This window comes from Centruroides vittatus, unplaced genomic scaffold (genome assembly GCF_030686945.1).
Source record: "Centruroides vittatus isolate TY-2023 unplaced genomic scaffold, ASM3068694v2 contig_388, whole genome shotgun sequence".
Taxonomy (NCBI): Eukaryota; Metazoa; Arthropoda; class Arachnida; order Scorpiones; family Buthidae; genus Centruroides; species Centruroides vittatus.
The window spans coordinates 619129-642426 of NW_027122204.1; the positions used below are offsets into that span (position 1 = coordinate 619129).

General features: G+C 30.6%; 1 protein-coding gene across 2 annotated transcripts in view; it reads left to right on the forward strand.

Moving 5' to 3' along the window:
• Positions 1-23298, forward strand: part of LOC136975783 (transcriptional regulator protein Pur-beta-like) — a 110024-nt gene that overhangs the window by 52543 nt on the left and 34183 nt on the right. For both annotated transcript variants that reach the window (XM_067270903.1, XM_067270904.1), the window contains exons 3-4: positions 10812-10914; positions 20501-20619. In XM_067270903.1, the coding sequence (XP_067127004.1) occupies positions 10812-10914; positions 20501-20619 (222 nt within the window). The remainder of the gene's footprint in view (positions 1-10811; positions 10915-20500; positions 20620-23298) is intronic.

Genomic DNA, 23298 nt, shown 5'->3' on the forward strand with positions numbered 1-23298 from the left:
GATGCAATTTTATTGTTTTTTTTTTTTACACAAAAACGATATGTATTTTAGGTGTTCACCTCCCTCTTTAGTCTCTATGAACAATTATACAATCTTATAAAATTTTTGAAACTGATCTAATATTAGTGAAATTTTTAACAATATTTTATATTAAAATTCTAGGTTTATATAAAATATAAAACAAAATGATTGGCAGTTTTAAATTTGATTGACCTATATCCATCTTTTCATTTTTAAAAGGAGTGATCACTGTTCTGTTCCTTAAATATAATTAAAAATATGTACAGAATCTTTGACTCTGATATTCAAACTATTCTTTCTCTTGCTAAATTTTAAAAAAAGTTTCTCTACATCTGCCATTTTAGTTGTTTTAGATTCAACTTTTTCAGGTATCAAATGTCTTTTTCTATTTTTTTTTTTTTCTATTTTTTTCTGGATGATATCATTTTCTCTTCAAGGTCCAAAATGCATAGACTTATAAAGAAAATTTATAATGTTTTCTAGGGTGTGTTTATAAGTCTACTGAAATTCATATATAATATGGCTTAAATTCTTTTAAATTATGAGGAAACTGATTTGATAAAGCTAATTAAAAGTTTGAAAAATTAAAATTATGATCAACATATAAAGCAGATCATGTAAATGGGAAAAAATATTATAAAAACAAAAACAATTCCTCTATCAACTTAGATATCCATTATATTGCTTATTCAGAATCTTTTCTCATTATTTCTAGCAGTTTGAAATGGACAAAAAAAGACCTGATTTTAGAAATTCAGAAAAGAACAGTTGAACTCACAAACTAACAAAAATACTATTGAACTTTTAATCATTGCCAAATATGGTAGACCCCCCATATAACATGGTAGATACGTTCCGTGTTATATGAATTCGTGCTGTATGAGTCTCTTAGATTTTACAAATACATAAGCCGTTCACAGCCCAAAGCGATTAACTTACTTGTTATATTTAAAATAACTTTAGTAATCAGGCTTAAGGCACTACATGACAACAATTTTTATGGCTGTTGAATAATAAATGTTTTTTTTTTCCCCCATAAGAAAACACAACTTTCCTGCCTAAACTGTCCATATATATGCATGCCACTGGACGGCGTCCAGTGGCATGCAGTCATCCAGTCAGCATCGTCGCTATACTGGTAGTTCTCAAGTAGGTCTGCTGGTTGTCCACTATTGGTCCAGATTCGACCAATCCTGTCGAGACATGAGTCGGCCATGACAATCTGTTTCATTCTTTTACTGTGTTATACAAGCTTCTTTTAGCGTGTTATACGAACATAATCACAATTTTTCCGCCATGTTATATGAATCCGTCTTATATGACTCCGTGTTATAGGGGGGGTCTACTGAATAAGACATATTAGAGTATTTGCATATGAAACATCATAGAGATATTTGCATAAATTATAAAGTTACAGTATTTTAAACAAAGTAAGAGTTGAACAAAAGTATGGAATCTTGAAAAAATATTAAACAAAAGTATGGGATATTTTGATGATTATTATAATAAAAATTATTATACTAAAAATATTGGATTTTAAACATGCCAAAATGAATAATACTGTTATAAATAAATTTTATGACATCATTATAGTGAAGTATAAAATTGAAGTGAATATGATAATGAAGTGAATGATGGCACCCACTAGTGAATTAAGTGAAGATAAGAAACACTTAATAATTTTGATGCATCAAGAAGGAAAATTACAAAGGACAATAGCAAAAACATCACAATGCTTTCAAAGAAGTTTTTAAAATAATTTCAAGTTTAAAACATTTGGAACTGTGAAAAAATCAGCAATGGGTTGGAAGACCAAGATCTGCAACCAAGGGAGATGACTGTAACTTAATTAAAATTGTTAAGGAAAACAGATTTTTGTCATCATGCAGTGTTAATTCGAAATGGGGAGAAACAGTTGTTAATATATCAGACATTACAGTAAGGAAGAGGCTAACAGAAAAAGGTTACTACTCAAGGAAAGTCAAAATAGAGCCCTACATGATAAAAAAAAAAACAAAAGAAAAATGAATTCTTTTGCCTCTATGTCTATATTAAATTCTTTATTATATAAGTGAAAAATAAAGATATTTTGTTTTTCTGAATAAGATCTCTTCTATTTGCTAAAATGGAAATAACAGCAGTATAATAAGTCTCATTAATATACAGAGTCCAGCATAGACAATGATATAATAAAGAAAAGGAAAATTGTTTGAAATGGGCCAAAACTCATAAAGACTGGAGTGTTACTGACTGGCAACAAGTTATGTTCACAGATGAATCAAAAATATGTATTGATTATGGTAATGATGGTGGCATATCAGTATACTGAAGATCAGATGAAAAATTCAAACCTGACTGTTCAAATTCATCAGCAAAATTTCCTAAAAGTGTAATGATGTGGGGATGTATAACCTGTAAAGGGGTTAGTGAAGTGGCAGTCCTTGATAGTACATTGAATGCCAATGGTTATTTGGAGTTTCTAGAATCTTTGGTCATTAAAACACCAGATCACTTTCATCATGATCACAGGTTGATCCAGAACTGTGTAAAAAACTTATTTCTACAATGTCACAAAGAATTAAGGCTGTAATTAGGACAAAAAGCAGTCCTACAAAATATTAATCATCATTATTCCATACTTTTGTTTGACTCTTACTTTGTTTAAATGCTGTAATTTTGTAATTTATGCAAATATCTTTATGAAGTTTAGTGTATAAATACTCTATGTCTATTATATTTGCCAATTATTAAAGGTTCATTAATATCTTTGTGAAATTTATTATTTAAAAATATTCCTCACTTTTGCTTAAAGGTTGTATGAGCTGAGATAATGTGCATTGTGTTTGTTACAACCATATTTAGTGTTGTTTAACTTGTTGGACAATGGATTATAGGTAGACAGAATCAAATTAGACTTAGGAAATTTTTTTGGAAAATGTCTTGCATTATGTGTATTTTCTTTCTTTTGATGTATGTGTCATGGAACCTTAGGTGTAATGTTGTTTTTCAGTGTTGCTTTGTGGTTTCTAAGAATGTTGGTGTTGGATGTACAGTACTTTGCATAAATGTAGTTTATGCAGTAACTATGAGCATGGGATCCTGTCAAATGCTTTCCTGTATGTAATGTGTATTTCTGTGCTACGTATGTGCTTTCCACAAAATAATGATCTGCCAGATTATTTATGATGCTGTATTAAGGCTGATATAATAATTAGAAATAAATTAATCTTTAATTTAAATTTAGAATACTCTGGAAGAAAAGATCAGCCTGGAATGGGACTCAAACCTGCAACTCCTGCTTACCATGCAAATGCAGTTATGCTACCTAGACCTCCATTCAATCCTTTCTTCCAGAATATTCTAAATTTAAATTAAAAATTAGCTTATTTCCAATTATTAAATTTGTCATGAAAACTTAGCTAACTGCCTACCTCTAGCTGAATTGCTTTATATCTAATTATTAAATTAGCTTCAATATAATCTGAGAATTTGGTAGATTGTTTGGCATACTAATCGAATTGAATTGTTCTTTATGTTAACTGAATCTACGAGTAACTATTTTTTACAATCCATTTTGTATCTACAATGGCCTTTTTATTATTCTGTGAGAATGTCGTTTTATCTGATGGTATATTTTGTCTCTGATGCATGATGTTTGTAGAATGTAGGAAAGCATATTGTGGATCTGTAGGGTCTCTGGTATGTGAGACTCTGTGTAAGAAATTTTGGCATGTCTTGTGATTGTTAATAGTATGGGTTGTTAGTTTCTGGCACAGAAGTGTGAACTTTTTTTACCAGAAATTGTGCATCAGGTATCAAATTGGTTCAGCAAATTCACAGAGGTAGAGAGGTAAACATATAGACTGAAAACTGATAGTCAGTTTTTTTTCTTCCTTGCCCTACCTTTCCTATCAACTGGTGACATTGTTGTTGCTTTCAGACTTTAGCTTCTAAGACTAATCTACAAAAACAAAACTGTTTTGTTTTTTATAGATTAATTTTCATATTTAGTAAAGTTTATTTAAACATTTTTAGGTAAGTGTTATTAAGCTTTTTTTAAACTGTAGGTAAGCACTCATTCGTAAAAATGATGAATGAAATACGGTGGTATCTCAGTACTTGAACAATTCTGTATTTGAAGAGAAATTTTGGGAAAAAATTGCTCGGTACTAGAACATCAAACAGCTATCAAAAAAGGTTTGGCTAGCTATATATCCGACCCATGCATCCAGGTAGATTTTAGTGAGACAACATGTCTCTTACATAATGAATCTAAACCATATGTCTTTAAACATCTGGAACAAGTTGAAATTTACAAGCCACCTGCCATAACTCAGCCATAAACTATCTCAGCATTGACTCCTTCCCCACTGCCTGGAAGTCTTTCTATGAAATATAAACTCCCTTTCCCCCCTTCTCTCTTTTTACATCATACACCCCTTCCTCCTACTCACATGTTCAGCAATCCTCAGTATTTTTCTCAGCAGTCTGTTGCCTGATGATGGCCATTTAACATGGGCAAAAATGTTCTCACTTAGTTTATAATTTTGTCATTGGTTTGTTAGGTTTTTGCAGTGTTTATGAACTTTTTCATTTTGTTTTATTTCCTGATGAGGGCCTCTAAATTGTAGCCAAAAACATTAGAAAATTACAGTTATTTGCTGGAAATCGTACTTAGGTATTAGTTTCACTATTTTAAATTTTTGAATCTAGAAAATATTGCATAAAATATGTAACAAGCTTACAATCTTGTTCACTATGCATAGAGTTATTAAAATGTCATGTAACATATGTGTTTTGTCAGATAAAGTGAAATTTCAGAAAATGGTGATTGAAAAAACATTAGATCATCTCTATGTTTAGTATAAATTAGTGATAGTTATTACTGTTTGTTTTCATGAGATATTTTTCAATAATAATCTCAACAAACAGTTTTGCTGTGTGTATACGTATTATATAATTTTCAGAAGATCCATATAACTTGGTACCAAAAATAATCAAAAATCAACAAAATTAATCTTGTTTCAATTTGATTATTATATATATGTTACTACTGATTATTCATGTATTGCATATTCTTTATTGTTATTTTTTTAATTTTATGTAAATGTTTGTTATTGGGATGGTTCTTTTACCTTGTTGGATGTTACCTGTAATAATTCAAATAATAAAGATTAATCAAGTCATTTCTGTTGCTTCTCAATTTTGAACCAAGGAATAAAAAATTGCAAATTGCTCCTTAAATTTTAAAATAATTAGGGTCAGAATATCTAATAAATGACTGCATTGATTCCAGTTTCAAATGCTTTTGCTTCCATTTCTCATAATTCTAGTCAAAGTGATATTTACCTGATATTCAATGGTGTTTTGTCTGGGAACAGCCTGGGTAGCTGCCATCAATGCACAGAGCTGTAAAATCTGTTGACAAAATTGAATATTTTTAAAAAAGAAGGTATTCTTGAAACCGTGTTTTCTTATATGTTGAGCATCAAACACAAGACCGTGTTATTTATTAAACACTTGGCACTTTTCCACTTCTATTAGTTGATCAACTAATAGTTGATCAACTAATTCTACTAATTCTACTAGTTATCAACTAATAGAAGTGGAAAAGTGCCAAGTGTTTAATAAATAACACGGTCTTGTGTTTGATGCTCAATTTAAAAAAGAACTTAAAAATATATTTTTTATTTTTATGAGCATTTATTTATTTATTTATTGTGACATTGTCACAATGGCAGACTGCAATTTTTCATCACAATGTTCTTGATTTTAGTAGTGTCTTGCCCCTGTACATCATACTTTTCCTGTTAACAATAGTCATGCCAATCATCTATCTAACTCAGGAGAAAATTTTTAAATTGAAATAATATGACTTCCAGTCTAAACCAAAAGTTTGTGTATAGATAATTGGGTCTCCTGCCCTAATCTTTCCATATTTGGTCTTGACGTTTATCTGTCTAACTCATTCTTGAGATTAAGGAAGAACAGACAGACACTGACTGATGCCAATGGGAATTTACAGGTCTGCAATTTTTGAAAGTTGTAGCCCAAAAATCTATCAATAAATATGTCAGTAGATTTTTAATTGGCAGAACTCAAAATATTGGTCAACAGAAAACATAAGTTTATTTTCTATCTAATTCCTACATTTTAAATTTTAGTTTGGCTTGAAAGCTTTCAGTTTCCAGTTTATTTATGAATACAAAATGAAAGGACAGTCTGATTTGATAACTGTTTAAAGTGTTTCTGCTATTGTACTTTTATTATAGTTAAACTGCTTTATAAAGTATCCACACCCTTCATGAATGATATTTTCTTCAAAGATCTATTTTTTCTTTATTTAATCCAGATCTATTTATTGTGATAAACTATATGAAGAGGTGATTTCCCAAGTGACTGAAATTCTACAAATGCTAATTTCCACAAAATAGGATTTTCTGTGGTTGATTATTTTTTAAGATTATGTTGATTTTTGTTTTTCTACATTTTTATAATGTTGAACTACATCTGTGAATGGTCATCACAAAAAACCTGGATGATTCTAACATAGTAGTACCAACATGAAATCATTTTGGAATGAAACAATAGTTTTTAATTGGATTTAATAGTAGATTTGGATGTTTTGTAATTATTACACTGGAAAATAAAGTTTATATAATATTTGTGTACTGTTAAATAATCATTATGTAATATTATATTATATAAATAGCATATTATAACTGTGCTAGTAATGGAACAATGAAAGGAAGAAAATTTGTTCACCATTGTTTTGATTTTTACTTTACCTCATGAAAAGAATAGCTCATTTATACTACAGTATAGCATCATATTTAAATAAAGGGAAGAGTAGTGTTTAGTTAATTAACATAATTAATAGTTTTGTAATATTTTCATTCTGACTGGCTTTCATTAGATTCATATACAGCTTCATATTGCCAAACAGTCTGCTAGATTACCTTTCAGATAAAGCTAATAAATACCGTATTTTACGGACTATAAGATGCATTTTTTTCTTCGAAAAATTGCCTCCAAAATTCAGGTGCGTCTTATAGTCCGTAGCATCTTATAGGTATTTAAAAAAAAAAAAATGCTTAAAAATGCTTAAAAATTAAAGTGCGTCTTATAGTCTGTAGCGTCTTATAGTCCATAAAATACAGTAATTAGATACAAATTAGTTTGACCAGAGGATGCTGTGAATTACTGGATTACTACTGTATTAGCATTAAAAGAATCTTTGAACAGTGAAATACAACTGCATTTTTTACTGTGGGTATATCAAAGTAATAAAAAAAGTGAGTTGCACAAAATAAGAAATAGCTCAAAGGAAACAGACAACATATACATAAATATTAAATATACAGAAAAGTTTTTTAATTCTTAGCCTTCTTTTGCCTGCTTGCCACCTTTGCAATGTAAGCCATAAAGAGACATAATTCTTGATGGTAATAATTTGTAAAACAAACTAGTTTTGTCACAATCAAAAATATCTGCCGAATTGTAGTTGCAGGAAATAATGGACCACTTTCTCTTTATCCATTCTTCAGCCACTGCATGATTTACTGATCCTGATTCTCCTGATATGCTTATATGAGTTACAGAATGATGTTTCCTAAACTTTGAGAGCCATCCTTGTTTTGAAACGTTTGATATTTAGTTCTTTTGCAATTTCAGCATTTTTTCTCCTGTATTAGAAGACCAGTTAAAAGAATCCCATTATTTTATGCTTTTTGAAGTTCAGAATGAACTTCTTGGTACTAATTCTAAGTTCCAAATTATTTAGAATTTAATTATTAATAGTAGTGGTAAAATAGCCTAATTCAATACAGTGATTGTTTGATTATTAAAAACATCAGGCTTTGAGATGTTTATAGATGTTTGGAACTAATTTAATTAAACAAATTTTGTGAATAAAGATTACTGAAATTATTAAAAAATTACAATTATGATTAATTTTTCATAATTTTTTGATTGGCTTATGATCAAATTTCAGGTTTACTGATTCAAAAATTATTGATTTACTTTACCTTTGGTTTTTTTACAGCATTCCTTGAGTTAGAAAAGCTTGTTATATACATACTTTTTTCATATTTCATTAACTGTTTGTTTATTAAAACTCTTATCTCGGTTAACATCAGCTTGACTTTTGTGACATCCGAAGCCACCTGTCATCATCAGTAGGTGCATCTGTGTCCACCCAAACCATTTGCAACAGGTTGTATGAAGTCACAGCAACCAGCAATTGAGGTATCATTAACCCCTCAACACAGGGCCTCATGCCTGGTGTGGTGGTGTTGTCTCAACTGGACCACTGAATGGCATCAACTATTATTTACAGATGAATCCCATTTCTGTCAGTGGAGGAATGATGGCTGTGGATGGGTCTGGTGATATCTCGTCTAACACTGCATGCCAGCCGTTTTCACCAACTGGGCATCATGGTTTGGAGAGACATCATGTTTAATCAGTGGACAGCACTGGTGCAAATTTCTGGTACTTGACAGTGGATCAATATGTCACAAATTGTAGGGTCTATGGTTCAGCTACTGTTCCATGCTGCATCCAACACAGTGTTTCAACAAGATAATGCTTGACCACACATCTCATGGTGAACTCTCAACAGTCTGAATGGAATTCACATCCTTCTATAGCAAGCAGCCTCACTGAATATCTCTCCCATTGAACACCCATGGGACCTTGTCTGATGTGAGGTGCACTGGGGACCACTGTCACATACTATAGATGACATGTGCACCATAGTGGATGCAGCTTGACATTTGCCATATAGCTACTCTTGGCAGCCATATTCATTACTGAATAAATAGGTGTCTGTTGCATATTTATGTTCGTTCTTTTAATTATTTGCATATCTCTGTCACCTCTACTGGTCCTGCAATGTGTATGTGGCTATGCTCATTCCTTTGTGGTGTTGCAATTTCACTTTTGAGGAGTATAGTATGGGATCAGAAAATATCAGAACCTGCCAATATAAAAAAGTTCTATTTAATTTTAAATTTTGATGTAAACCCAGGGCTGTCGAGTCAGAATTAGAGTCGTGAAGTTTTGATGTTTGAGTCAGAGTCGTCAAAAATCTGCCGACTCCTGACTCCTTTTTACTTTTCCAACTTCTTATGTATATAACATGGAAAAGTATTGGAATTTCGTCAAATATGACCCTCTGAGTTTTTTGCAAATCTACACATTTTGAGACTTCCTGAACCGAAAAAATGTGAAATAAAGGAGGGAAAAATCTGTGTGTGTGTGTTGGAGTCTAATTTGTTTAATTTCTCTGTTCCATTCTGAGATATTAAACAATATTTCACAATGGGCAAAGTTTAAGAGACAAAATTTGGCATGGTAGCTTTTGTATAAAGTGGCATTAATGCTATTAAATTTTGGTTCTTAATTAAAGGTTGAGAGGATGTAGACATAGAATGGGTTATGATGTTTCCAGTATGGTCAGACTTAATGAATATTTTACTCATTATTAGCATTCACAATTTTTTATAAAACTTGTCTCTACTCTCAAAAGTAACCTTTTTGTTGTTTTATAATAGTAAATAAAACCCAGTTAAGATGTTCTTGCCTGAGATGTTTTTCTCCTAAGTCATTCAAATTCTGCATTATCATTATTTTGCCAATAAGCAATGGCATGGAAAGATGTCATCAGTCTGGGGAAAAACTTACATTTTTAATAATTAACATGTAAATTACATTATTAGATGAACATTAAATTATTACATGTATATGTTTAAAAATTTACAAAATAGGCAAGGGAATTCTGATGTAATGTGATGACATCAGAATTCCCGGGCCTATTTTGATAACAAGTCCGCCCCCTAGTCAGAGTTGATAGATTTTTAACTCTAAGCTTTGAAAACTCACTCCTTCTCTGTTGCTAATGATTAAATTGTTTTACCCCTCAGGCTACAAGGGGAACTTTGTATAGCAAAACTACTATAACTTTTCAATCAGCCAATCTTGTTTTTAACGAATACGGCCGATTTTGTGTTTAAAGAGTTACATGACTCCATGTAAACTAGATTTTATGAAGATGAGCTTTAATCTTGTAATAAGTGATAATATTCTAATGTTTGCAATTTGCATTTTCCTGATAAGAATTTCATTTTCTAAAAAAATTTATTGAATGAATCAAATCTTTTCCATAATCCCATTTATGGCATTGGTGCTTCCAAGAAACATGATTACCATCTCTGCAATCTCTACCACTGTTTTGGTGGTAGAGGACTTTGTTGGAACTTTCAGTTCCAGCAAAGTCTGGTTCTGTCCCACCAAATGTTATTGACTCAGAACACCATTGCTGATATTTCAATACTTTCTTGGTATATATTATTTTCTAAGTTTTACAAAGTTTTGATAACGAAGTTAATCTCTAATTGGTTTGCCCAATTGAAATTGTTTGGTTCCCAAATTGTTGGCAAAATTCTGTATACCAATAATTGAGTTATTACTTCTGATATCTGTTAACATAATTGCAGCCTATTCTTGAGGGGTATCCATTTTTTTGGGTCCCTCTTTTATAGACTATAAAAACAACTATATATCTTTTAAAATTAGTTGATTAATTTTGTGAGACCCTATGTATGTTCATTTACATAGTTTAATTAAAATAAATTCAATGCTTTAACAAAACCATTTTAATTGTTAATAGTGAAATAAATAATTTATAAGCTGTTTTTTATTATGATAAAATTAATAACATGTTTTCAGCATTATCAAAATTTTAACAATATTGAATTTTCTTAAAATAGTGTTATTACATATTATAGGTTGGGACAGCTGGACGAAAAAGCCGTCTTCTGCTAGCCATGTCCACAGCAGCCGAATTCAGAGACCATCTCACGTCCTTTAGTGAATTGTATGCTTCACTGGGTAAGAAGTGTCATAATAATTTGAATTTTAAAAAGAAAAATATGTCTATTTTAAAAATGTATAAAACAATACAATGTATGAAAAAAATATATAACAATATTCTATTGCTAGATTTAAAATCGAATAATATAACATATTTTTATCGATTTTGGAATAAAAATATCATTATAAGAATAAAAAACTAATGTTGAACTGAAACAGTGATGTTGAAATATATCAGAATTAGCATTTAACTAAACCTTACAAACCTTTAAAATGCAGTCTATTTTATTATAGCATCTAACGTTTTCGGTCAATTAATTGACCTTCATCAGGAATGCATTGAAAAAATTTTCGACTTATTTTGAATGAAACTGATTATGGAACGTTTTTAACTTTAAAACTTTCTTAACATCTACTGCACAAGTCCATGAATAGATAAATAAAATCTACAGACTGATAACGTACAAATATACGCATACACTAACTGTACACACAAAAAAAAAAAAAAATAAATAAATAGATAGATAAACAAGTAATAACATAACAGGTACCGACTAATGCCTATTTTTTAACTGTCCATGCCTTAAATACACTGCATTTTAAAGGTTTGTAAGGTTTAGTTATTTACTTGTAAGTGCAGTTAGAGAAGAGTGAATTAGCATTTTATTTCTTTTTAGAAAGATGGAATTAAAAAATATAAAGATTATTTTACAGACATTTTAAAAATCCAAAGTGATTGTGGATTTATTTAATTTATTGAGAAAATAGAATTACATTAATAAAACTTAAAAGATAAGAGAATGATTTTTTCAAAGATTTATTTCATTCATTATTTTTAATTAGAATGTTTATCCTTCATTATCTTTTCATTTTTTTGATGTTTCAAAATTAACTTAACTTAATTACCTGAAAAAATGATATAATTACTTTAAATTATAGCAGATGAACATTTTTGGCTATCTTGAATGGGGTTCTAGAATAAGATTATATTTAAAATAAAAATTGTGATGGAACAACAGATATGTAACATTTGTTCTTAGTGATAGAATTAGTGATTTATTTTTGATAAAAATAATGTTTAAGACAGAAACTTGCCTAAACATAAAAAATTCCTCAGAATGGAGAGATTTTCTTTTTTAATTCCACTGTAAGCCAGAAACCTGTCCAGTGTGGAAATGGGTACAAAGAATGTAACATGACCTGAATAAAATGGAAAATTAAGATTTCACTTGTAGACAAATAAGTAAAATTTCCTCCAGGTATTGTCATGCTCTGGCATGATAAGTTATTCCAATAACATTTTGAACCTTATCAGAGAAATGAAGGCCATATGACATGGAGCCACAAGGTCTTTGTTGAATTAACCAAGGTCAAAATCAAATACTTTGATTTTGCCAGTTATTTCCAACAAAGGATTCTAATGTATTTCCAAGATTTGAGTTTTCACAAACAAGCAATGAATATAATTTGTAAAAACAATGATAATATGATAGCAAAATGCCACCAATTTTTTGGCTAGTATGGAGTTGCTAGTAACTAATTAGCATTGAGTATATGAAAACAAGTCAACTAACTTATTGATAATTATAAAGTTTGAAGTAAATGATTAATTAGAGTATTGAAATTTCTCGAAATCAGATTGCAGAATAACTTCATCTCTATATTACTATAATACAATTAGAATTTCTGATGAAAGAGAAAGATAATAGTTTTGGTATTCAAATTGACTTGTTTGCTGTGTGAATTCATATGGATCACATCCAAGAAGTGTTCAAATATATCACACAAGTTCTCGGGAAAACAAGAACTGTTTGCAATTGAATAGCTCTCAATTCTTGCATTTGAATATTTCCATTTTTATTCAGAATTGCATTGAATTAATTTGGATTAAGCCAGTAATAAATTTTTTACGTATGTAAAAGTAATTTTATGATAAAAAATGACCATAATTGTGTATCATTTATCTGGTATAAATAAAAAAAGTACTAAAACTTGGTCAAAACAGAAAAAATAATTTTGTACCAAACAATTTCAGTTTACACTGGTCTTTTACTGTAGTAGAAATATTTTCTGTAAAATTTATGAATCAAAGTGTTTCTGTAAAAAAGATGATTTTAAATAATTCAATGAATGTTAAAAGGAATGAAAAACAATAATTTTCATATTTAAACAATATAAGCTTTGTTGATTATTAAAGTAAAAATTAAAAAATAATTATTTTAATTTTTACGAAGGAAATGATCTGTGTAGTTTATTAGTAAATCTGTTATAAAAATAGCAAATAAATGTGGAAAATTGATAAAACATTACTTAATAAAGAATAAATTTTCATTTTCCTGCCTTTTGTAGATGAAGTATGTAATTAGTGAAATTTTAACCCCATTATTTTATTTTTCATTTCTTGATGTTTTAACACTCAAGGAGCTCAAAAATGTAAAAATACTTCATACAAAATTTGTGTATGTGTGTGCAAACATCAATTTTGCATTATATCTCAAGACTGGATGAACCAAACATTTTGGAACTTGGCAGATTTATTTTATGTACTGGAACATTGATGCTATTAAATTTTAGTAATTAAAAGTCAAGAGAGTGGGGAGATAGAGGTGGTCACTTGTCATAGCTTGAGTGCAGTCAGACTTAATGAAAGTTTTAAATGTTATTGGCATTTACAATTTCTTTAGAAAGTCACTTCTACCCAAAATAAATGTTTTGCCTTTTTATAATAATTATAATATAAAATTTATTTTTCTTAAATAAAACCTATTGGATGACACTATACATAACTTTAACTTTATAAATTATAAGTGTCAGGAAAGTAGTGCCAGCTTTTAATTTCTGAATTTAGCAGTTTTATCTTCTAACGTAAAGGGAAAAAATGAATTTTAAAATGAGAAACTTCAGAGAAATCAAAATGTTTTGTTGTTAATTAAATATTTAATAATAAGATGTCTTGTTCCAAGATATTTCAGTCATTTCTGCTTTATTATTCATTATCTACATTTCAGATTGAGGAAATTAGTAGTAGTATTATACTTGGTTTTTCAAATTTGAAATTATAGATAAGATTATCAAGATAACTGAGATGAATGATTTCTGCTTTTTCAACTAATTTGAAAGTGTAAAAAATTTTGTTATTTTATCTTGTTATAATATTTGTTAAGAAGATATTGGAGAATTGATATCTAATTTATCCTTAGGATTTTGTTTTAAAGTACAGGCAGTCCTCTACTTACGAACGTTTAAAGTTACGAATAAAGCTGACAGATGGCAGGTTAACATGAGCATGAGTAGAGTACCTAGATATCAGAGTAGTGACACACGAGTCATCGCCGCCATGTTCTGTCAATGGAATGTTATCACGTGGTCTATGGGTTTACATTAAGAAATGATGATTTTTTTAGTTTAATAAAGCATTTTATTCGTAAAAATGCTTTATTAAACTAAAAAAAATTGTCATTTCTTAATGTAAACCCATAGACCACGTGATAACATTCCATCGACAGAACATGGCGGCGATGACTCCTGTGTCGCTACTCTGATATCTAGGTACTCTAAGCGTGAGAGGTAGGTGAGAGGCTCTTAGTTGAGTTTGGACTGTAGTCGTGTGTCAATCGTGTGTGGTGTCATTTGTTTACTATTAAAGTGCAGTTGGTTATTTTTTATGTACAGTCAAGTTTATTTTTGAAGTTTTGCATTAAAAACATTTACAGTACATACATATGTACATTTGTAGTTGTTTTAAATGAGTAATTTTAATAAATAATGTACATGTGATTAATTTGAATTTATACTTCCCTTTAACGATCTTAATTCAACATTATTCAAGTAGCCTAAACATTACATAATTGTAAAAACAATGTTGTATTTGAGTTTTTGTGCCAAACATCGTCTTTTTGAGTTATGAACTTTTCGACTTGCGAACGACCGCTACGAATGGATTAAGTTCTTAAGTAGAGGACTGCCTGTACATGATTGTAATCTAATGGAAGTTCACTTTCTTAATATAATCATTGTGAAGAAAGCTATCAATATGGCATGTCTGAAGAAAACTTACCTTGTTATATATTCCTTAGTTCTTGAAGGATTCAATACCATATTAACTAACAGTATTATTTTCAGTTTTCTGGAAATACTTCACTGTATATTCAAATGAGAAAACTTGAAATTATGTAATATTTGGAGAATTCTGAAGATGCATGATGGAAAAGGTTTGAGAATCAATTTTTGAATAGATTAAGATAGAACCAAGAAAAATAGAGAGAAAAAGATGGTTATCAGTATATTACACTGATCTAATTTGTCTTTTATTTGGAAGAGATTGAGATAAATGATTGATGAAAGTATTGTTTTTAACAGAGATTCAGAAACATGTAATAATGAATATTTCACTTGATTGGCTAAAGATAATTTTTATTTTTTTATCTACTTTGAAATAATTATTTTTTATAATTAGTTATAATAGAAATAATTTGAAAAGATTGGAACTGTTTTCGGTTTTAAAAATTTGTTTGTTTTTATCATATTCATATTATAACTTTGGGGTTTTATTTCTATTATATCTTATATTATAAGACTGATTAAGATTTTAAAGATCCTGTTCAAAATAAATTGATCTGAGGGCACGAACATCTACAGACACCACGATAGAGTCTCGCATAGTGGTGAATCAGCTACATCGAAGAAATCCCGCTCTTTTTCCTTTGTCGACTCACAAGGTCAGATGTATATCCATCATCATTCAACCACTTTAACCAAACAAAAACTATAGTGTGTGATGACCATAGCCTACATTGGTGAGCCTGAACATTTGAAACCTTCAAACACTTAATTCCTGTCAAAATTCAGAAATTTTGCCTGCGATATTAGCAACATATGACCAGGTATGTGATGAAAATGAGCGAACCTGTAGTCAAGGTAACTGTGACTGTGTGGTAGTTAAGCCTCTGCCATTTTGGACCAAAAACACAACTCTATGGTTTGCCCAGCTAGAGAGTTAATTTATCCTCACTAATGTATCTCACAACGAAACTAAATATAGCACATGGTTGTAAGTTTATTGGAGCGCATGGATACCAAAGTCCAGGACATATTAGCTGCACCTCTGAACACCAACAGGTATGAAGTGATAAAATGGGCATCGATCGACCACATGTCCCAGTCCGAAGCTTAACATCTTGAAAAGCTCCTACATGCTGAAGAGCTTGCCATCGCAGTTTCTCCGATGCTTGAGAACACTCACAGGTAGGAGGACTTACTCAAAAGTATTTGATTATCCTGTTTTTCCACAGATATGCAGAAGATACTAACCATATCCAAGGGCAAGCTCAAATCCCTCGCTAAGATCACTGACCATCTTAGCAAACTATACTTTCCAACACCAAACGTCTCTGCCATGTCTATGACCCCTGCCACAAACGACCCCAAGATTGTTGTGCTCGAAGCACAATTCACAGAGCTTTCAACACAAATTTTCAAGATGTCACAACAATATGACTGTTTCCCAACTTGCAGCCATCACCTGAGCCGTGGAAGACTCAGTCAACACTCTCCACCTACTACCTCTCCTAACAATATCTGCTGGTACCATATGAAATTTAGCACAAATGACCGACAATGCCGACCACTTTGTTTGATGGAAAACGAAAACGGGAGTCAGTAGAGATGACGACTGATTCTGAAAACCCAAGCCATCACCTATTCATCACTGACCAATGCTGACATCCCCCCCTCGATGCTGACAGCACCTTTCACAACGTAAAAAATGCCATTGTTAGTGCTGCATTCTTGGCCCACCCATCACAGAATGCACCTCTATCCTTAATGGTAGATGCATCGTCCACTGCTGTGGGAGCATCCTTACAACAGATGATTGACAGACACTGTCAGCCATTAGCATTCTTCAGTCAGAAACTCTCAGAATCACAAAAAAAATGGTCCACATATGACTGCATGTTGTACGCTGCTTATACTGCTATCAGGAAGTTCAAATACATGCTGGAGGGAAGGCAATTTACCCTATTCACCGACCATAAACCACTAACTTTTCTCCTGAAGCAAAAACCCGAAAGAGCATCACCCGAACTGTTTTGCCACTTAGATTTTATAGTACAGTTCACCATGGACCTCCATCATGTTGAGGGAGCCGGCAACAACCCTGCAGACACCCTGTCTTGTATAGAGTCTATCATGCAGGCAATCGACTTCCCGGCACTAGCCTCCGCCCAGGAATCCGATGATGAACTTAGGCAACTGCTTTGTTTGAACACAGGCCTACAACTAAAATGGATTATCATCCAACTACTACAGCACAGCTTTACTGTGATACATCCACCCTCAACTCAATGCCCATCCTTTCGTCACCAAAAACTTCCAACATCAGGCAATTTCCTCACTACACGGTTTGTCACACCCAGGGGTGAGAGCCATGTGTCATCTCGTTAAGAAGTCTTTTGTATGGCCTGACATTGAGTGCAACTGCAAGAAGTTTGTACAAAACTGTATCGCGTGCCAGAAGAACAAATCACTCAGCACACTGTATCACCGACTGGATCATTTCCTCTGCCAAATCAGTGATTTAACCACATCCACATCGACATTGTTAGACTGCTTCCACTCTCCAATGGTTTTACATATTGCCTCGTGACAATTGACCGTTTTTCCTGTTGGCTGGAAGCATTCCCCATGTCGGAGATTACAGCTGCCACTGTAGCGAAAACATTTTTTGGAGGTTCAATCGCTCGTTTTGGCGTTCCACAATGTTTGACAACTGACCAGGTGTGGAAATTCAAGTCCCACCTGTTTAAAGCACTGACAGTGCTGACAGGGACACACTACCACCCTTTCATCCAGCTGCCAATGGAATAATCGAGCAATTCCACTGGCAACTCAAGGCAGCAATCAAGTGTCACTCTTCCGATTGCTGGACAGATATCCTTCCCATCATACTTTTGGGAATCCAGACCGTTTACAAAGACGACATCGACACCACTGCAGCCAAGCTAGTTTATGAACAAACACTGCCTGCCTGGAGAATTTTTTGTAACCACCAATGACAATACAATATGAACGTCTGATTTTGTCTCTGATCTCCGGTGCAGAATGCGATGATTACGTCCTGTTTCACCACATAATCATGGCATGCAAGAAACATTTGTATTGCCACACATAGACTTCTGCAGTTCCCATATGATGGACCACTCAGAGTACTTCAACGATCCAGAAAGACATTCAGGGTAAACATTAATGGCAAAGAAACAACCATCACCCTTGACCGGCTGAAACCAGCTTTTGTCACCGACTCTACAACATGCATCCCAACCGACACAAAAAAGGAAACCCCACGAACAACAAGCTCTGAGGCAACCAAACCACCAGTCACAACCTGGATGACGGGTATGTTTCATCATGAGGTATCGTTAGCACTCAGAGGGGAGTACTGAGGGCGCGAATATCTATGGACACCACCAGAGGGTCTCATGTAATGGTGATGTCAGCAACATCGGAGAAATCCTGCTCTTTTTCCTCTGGCGACTCACAAGGTCAGACTGATATCTATCATCATCCAACTGCTTCAACTGGACAAAGACTGAAGTGCCCGATGACCATAGCCTACAGATCTATCAGTGTAACAAGAAGCAAAAAATGGATTTATGATCATGACCTGGAAATAGAATAGTGATTGTCTCAGAAGAAAAATTTGTCATCTCTAATCTGAAAAAGAATAAAGCAAATCAGGACAAATATTTGTAGAATTTTTTTTTTAACACAAGAAATTTCTTCCATTTTAATAGCAACTATTAAGACTTTTTCCAAAAAATTAACTATTTATAATTTGGTATTTAGAATAACTTGGTTTATAAAATTTTCTATTCTTTCTTCCATCTTCATATATTCTTCTGTTTATTTATATATACAGTCAAACCTGTCTATAATGGAATCCCATGGGACCAAGCAATTGTTCTGTAATAGACAGGTTTCCACTATATACAGGTATCCCATGATTAATGTGATTAATTAATCATGGGATCCCTCAATGCTATCATATATATCAAAATCACGTTAACTCAACAAAACAATCGCCACCTGCTATAACAGATTTTCTGTTAATAACAAATATTTTAAAAATAAAATGAAATGTTAGAGCTACCTGCCTTTGTCAGACAAAATTATACTCTATCCAATTTTTTTACTTAATGTGTGCAGAACACAATCATGTTTTAAAACCATTTCAAGTGGATGAAGTGTTTCAACAATAAAGTGTCTGTGACACAATAAGATTTATTACAAGTTCATGAGTTGTTATTTGTCTATTTTTTTATCATATCTACCTGCAATTTTTCTTTGTCAAAAGTTTTTGGATACCTTGTACAGTTTAAATTTATTTCACTTCATTTCATAAGAAAATATATACAGTATACAAACCCCAATTAACTCGGGGAACCTGTAAGTGAATACACTTTTTCTTGCATTGTAGTTCATAAAAGAAAGTTCAAAACAATAGGATATTACAAAATTATTTGTTTCCAGTATTTTTTATTATTTAACTTCGATATGAGACAATTCATTCATATTAAAATATAACTATAATAATACACATTTTTATTCTTCAATTTATTGTATGTATATTAGCTGAATAATAAATGATGTAAAAATTGTTGTTGATATATATAAATTTACTGAAGTATGGGAAAAGAGGGCATAAAAGTGATATATCATATAAATCTTTTATATTTGGAATTTTTAATCCAAAATGGTCATGGTCATCCATTTAACTGAGGTTGCATTGTCCACATTTCCTCAGGTAATTGGGGTTCTGCTGTATATGAATTAATCTGCTAAGCCTTTGTTATTGTCAAGATATACAGCTATAATTCCTAATAATATACTATACTGCATATGTATGACAAAGAAATATGTGAAGAAATTCTAATATGCATCAGTGGCATTGCAAGGGGGTGTATCATGCACCAGGCGCCATTTGCAGAGGGGCACCCAAATGGTCTCCAAGACAGACTATATGTGTTTCTGGAGGGGGAGAGGGCACCAATAAAGTGTCGGGCGCCAGTTATGCTCCAGATGCCAGTTATGTTCGCTATGCCACTGATATGCATCATATATGTTTTGTCCTGTTACTTCATTTTTATTTTTGTTTTTTGTGATATTAATATTTGAATGTCTAATCTGTGTTTTTTTTTTTATGTGAACGTTATGAAAAATAGGAATAAAAGTGATGATAAGAGAAAGATTCAATAAATTTGGATACAGAAATAACAATAAAATAAGTAAAATTGGTAGTCATTAATATCAGCCATAAAATATCTGTAAGCTTATGACCGTTCAAGAATTTCAGCCATATTAAGGGCAAAGAATGAGTTTATGAAGATAACTGATAAATGATAACTGCCTCAGGATGAATAGTTTGGTAGTGGGCAGTCAGTAAGTATAGTAATTCTCAGTTTAAGAAAACTTTAGTCACCTGTTCACAAAAATGGAATTTTGTCATATGTTGAAGAATGTGTTTGTAAATTATTGTTTTTTTTTTTTTTTTTAATGGATTTCAAAACGTTCATGAAAAATATACTTTTGTTATTTATCAATTTAGGTCCACCTAATCCTGATAATCTACCAGAAGATGGAAAATTAAAGAGTGAAATCATGGTTAAAGACAACAGGCGTTATTATTTAGACTTAAAGGAAAATTCACGTGGGCGGTTTCTGAGGGTCAGTATTTAAATAAAGTTTTATAACGATAAATTTATAGAATTATTGATTAAAAATTTTAAATTGCAATCATACATATTTTTATAATTATTATTTCATTGGTTTTAATTATTTGTATTCAGCTTTGAATTAATTTTTCATAAAGATTGTCTGATTACATTTGAATAATTGATTTAAATCTTCTAAATTATTTTTCATTATTATATCAAATTTTTATTGATTCTTACGTATTAACTATGAAATTAAATCATGATGTAATAAGTGTAATAATAACTTTTGTCGTTCTTCAATTATATTTTAAAAATTAAATAGAATTTAATCTCTAATAAAAATGTTTAGGAATTATTTTTATAAATTTTCAAATTATTTTTCCTGTATTGAAAATGAGGGCTTAAGTAAATAAATAAATATGTATTCTTTCAAATATTATTTTAATCTCTATTTATTTTCTTCTCCATCTTTTTATCTCTCTTTTCCTTTTCTGAATCATTTCTGATGTGCTTCAAAAGTTTTCATCTAAGAATTTATTAAAGTTTAAAATATAAGTAATAAATGATTTTGTAATAAAAACTTACAGAACTGGTTTCTAACAATCTAATTATAAAGTATTAGTGATAAATTCAAAGATTTTTTTTAATACTCTGATCTGTATACTTGTATAAAATTATTATTTTTTATTATACATATTTTTTAAACTTTTTAATATAAAGGACATTACAATGTGATTTACATACAAATGCATGCTATGATGTTTTTCATTTTAAAAGTTCATATTGCTTTTAGATTTTTTGAATAGGCTATACTAAATTTCAATCAATTAAATATTTTCTATAAATAGCTGGGGAAAAAAAGGTAATTATAACAAAGAAAATTTCACAATATAACAGAAAAAAAATCTTTGAAATCATAGGTAACATTAACCAAATGTTACCTATGATTTCATGAGGAAACAGTGGGGATGCACATTCTAACCTAACCTAACCTAACCTATTCTAATAATTTTGTTGGTAATTTATTAGAATAGGTTAGGTTAGGTTAGAGCGTGCATTGGCCCCACAGTTTCCTTTCTTCTATTTGCTGGAATCAGAGATGAGTCGCCATTTTGGAACCATAGGTAACATGAACCCAAAGTTTACATTCAGCATGGATTGAATGTTGAGTTTGGTTTTCATTTTTTGATATGAAGCATATTTTCTAAAATATATTTTAGCAAATAATTTACTTAAAAGTCCACCACACTGATTGAGGTTTTGCTTTTGGAAAATTTGTTAGGATGCCATTGATTGTTACTGACATGGAGGAGGAGATGTTTTTTTTATTGGTAACTATTTCTTTTAATGTTTTCTGAATTAATACATGGTGTTAATAAATTAATTAATATTCATGCTTGCTTATTTTATTATGTCACAAAAGAACTTAAATTTCACTGATTCTTTATTATATACTCGATTACATTACTTTTTAAAAGGATTAAAATATTTCTTTCTGGTATACATGCATATATCCTTCATTGGGATTCAAAATAGACATCTTGATGATGGAAACTGTATGTTCTTGAAACTATAAATTTATGTATTTAAATAGTACATATGGAAAACTAAATTTGTACAGAATATGAATAATTATAATTGCCTTACAGTCCATATTTCTAAAGTTATTTTTAATTGTCTACATGGACATTACTCATTACTAGGACTTTACACTGGTGTTTAGATATCGACACAAGAATGAGAATTAGTTCAGAAAAAACAAATTCTCTTTATTATATCACCTGTAGTAATTTTCCCTGTAGTAACAGGGAAAATTACTACAGGTGATATAATAAAGAAAATTTGTTTGTAGACAATTAAAAATAAAAATATGAATAAATTTACTTTTAAGAATATACATAAATATTAAAATAAATATTATTTTATTAAAATATGAATAAAATAGAAAATCTTTTCTATTTTATTTTTAGACTGTTTTAAGATTCAGCTAGAAAATTTAAATAATTATGTTGATTTTATAGGAAATAAATATTGTTACAGTGAATTATTACTATATCAATATAATAATTGATGTATAAACAAGGTATTTAATTTTTACTTTGTAATATTTTCCAGATCTCAGTTATCAAATTTGTAATTTTTTTTATTCACTATATAGTATGAAGAATACATTATTATAAATTACAATTGAATGTCTTAATATTTTGTGTCTAATGGAGAATAAATTATATAAGTATGTAATTATTTAAATTCCCTAACTTATTTCAAGTTTGTAAATAAAATTTAAAGTATGTAATGGAATACTGCCATTTCAAGATTTGTCATTTTGTTTAGCCATTAAGTATATCAATTATTTATGTATTTTTAAAGTTATGTTAGTGATTTTATAAGATTATTACAGGTGTTTGTTTAAATAGTGACATTTCATGAATTGAATAAGACTATATTACAGTGTCTTATTAAATAAATTACAATATTAAAATTATTCTTAAGATGTATTTTATTCTTCCTAAATATTAAAGATTTAGTTAATGTTAATTTGATAATCTTGAAAGCTTTGAAATTAGAATATTGGTGAATAGAAAATCAAATACTCAACTGAATTTCAAATAAATTATAAAATTTGGAACAGGAATAAATTATGCATTATGACATCAACAGAGGATAATATAAAAATAAAATATTTTAA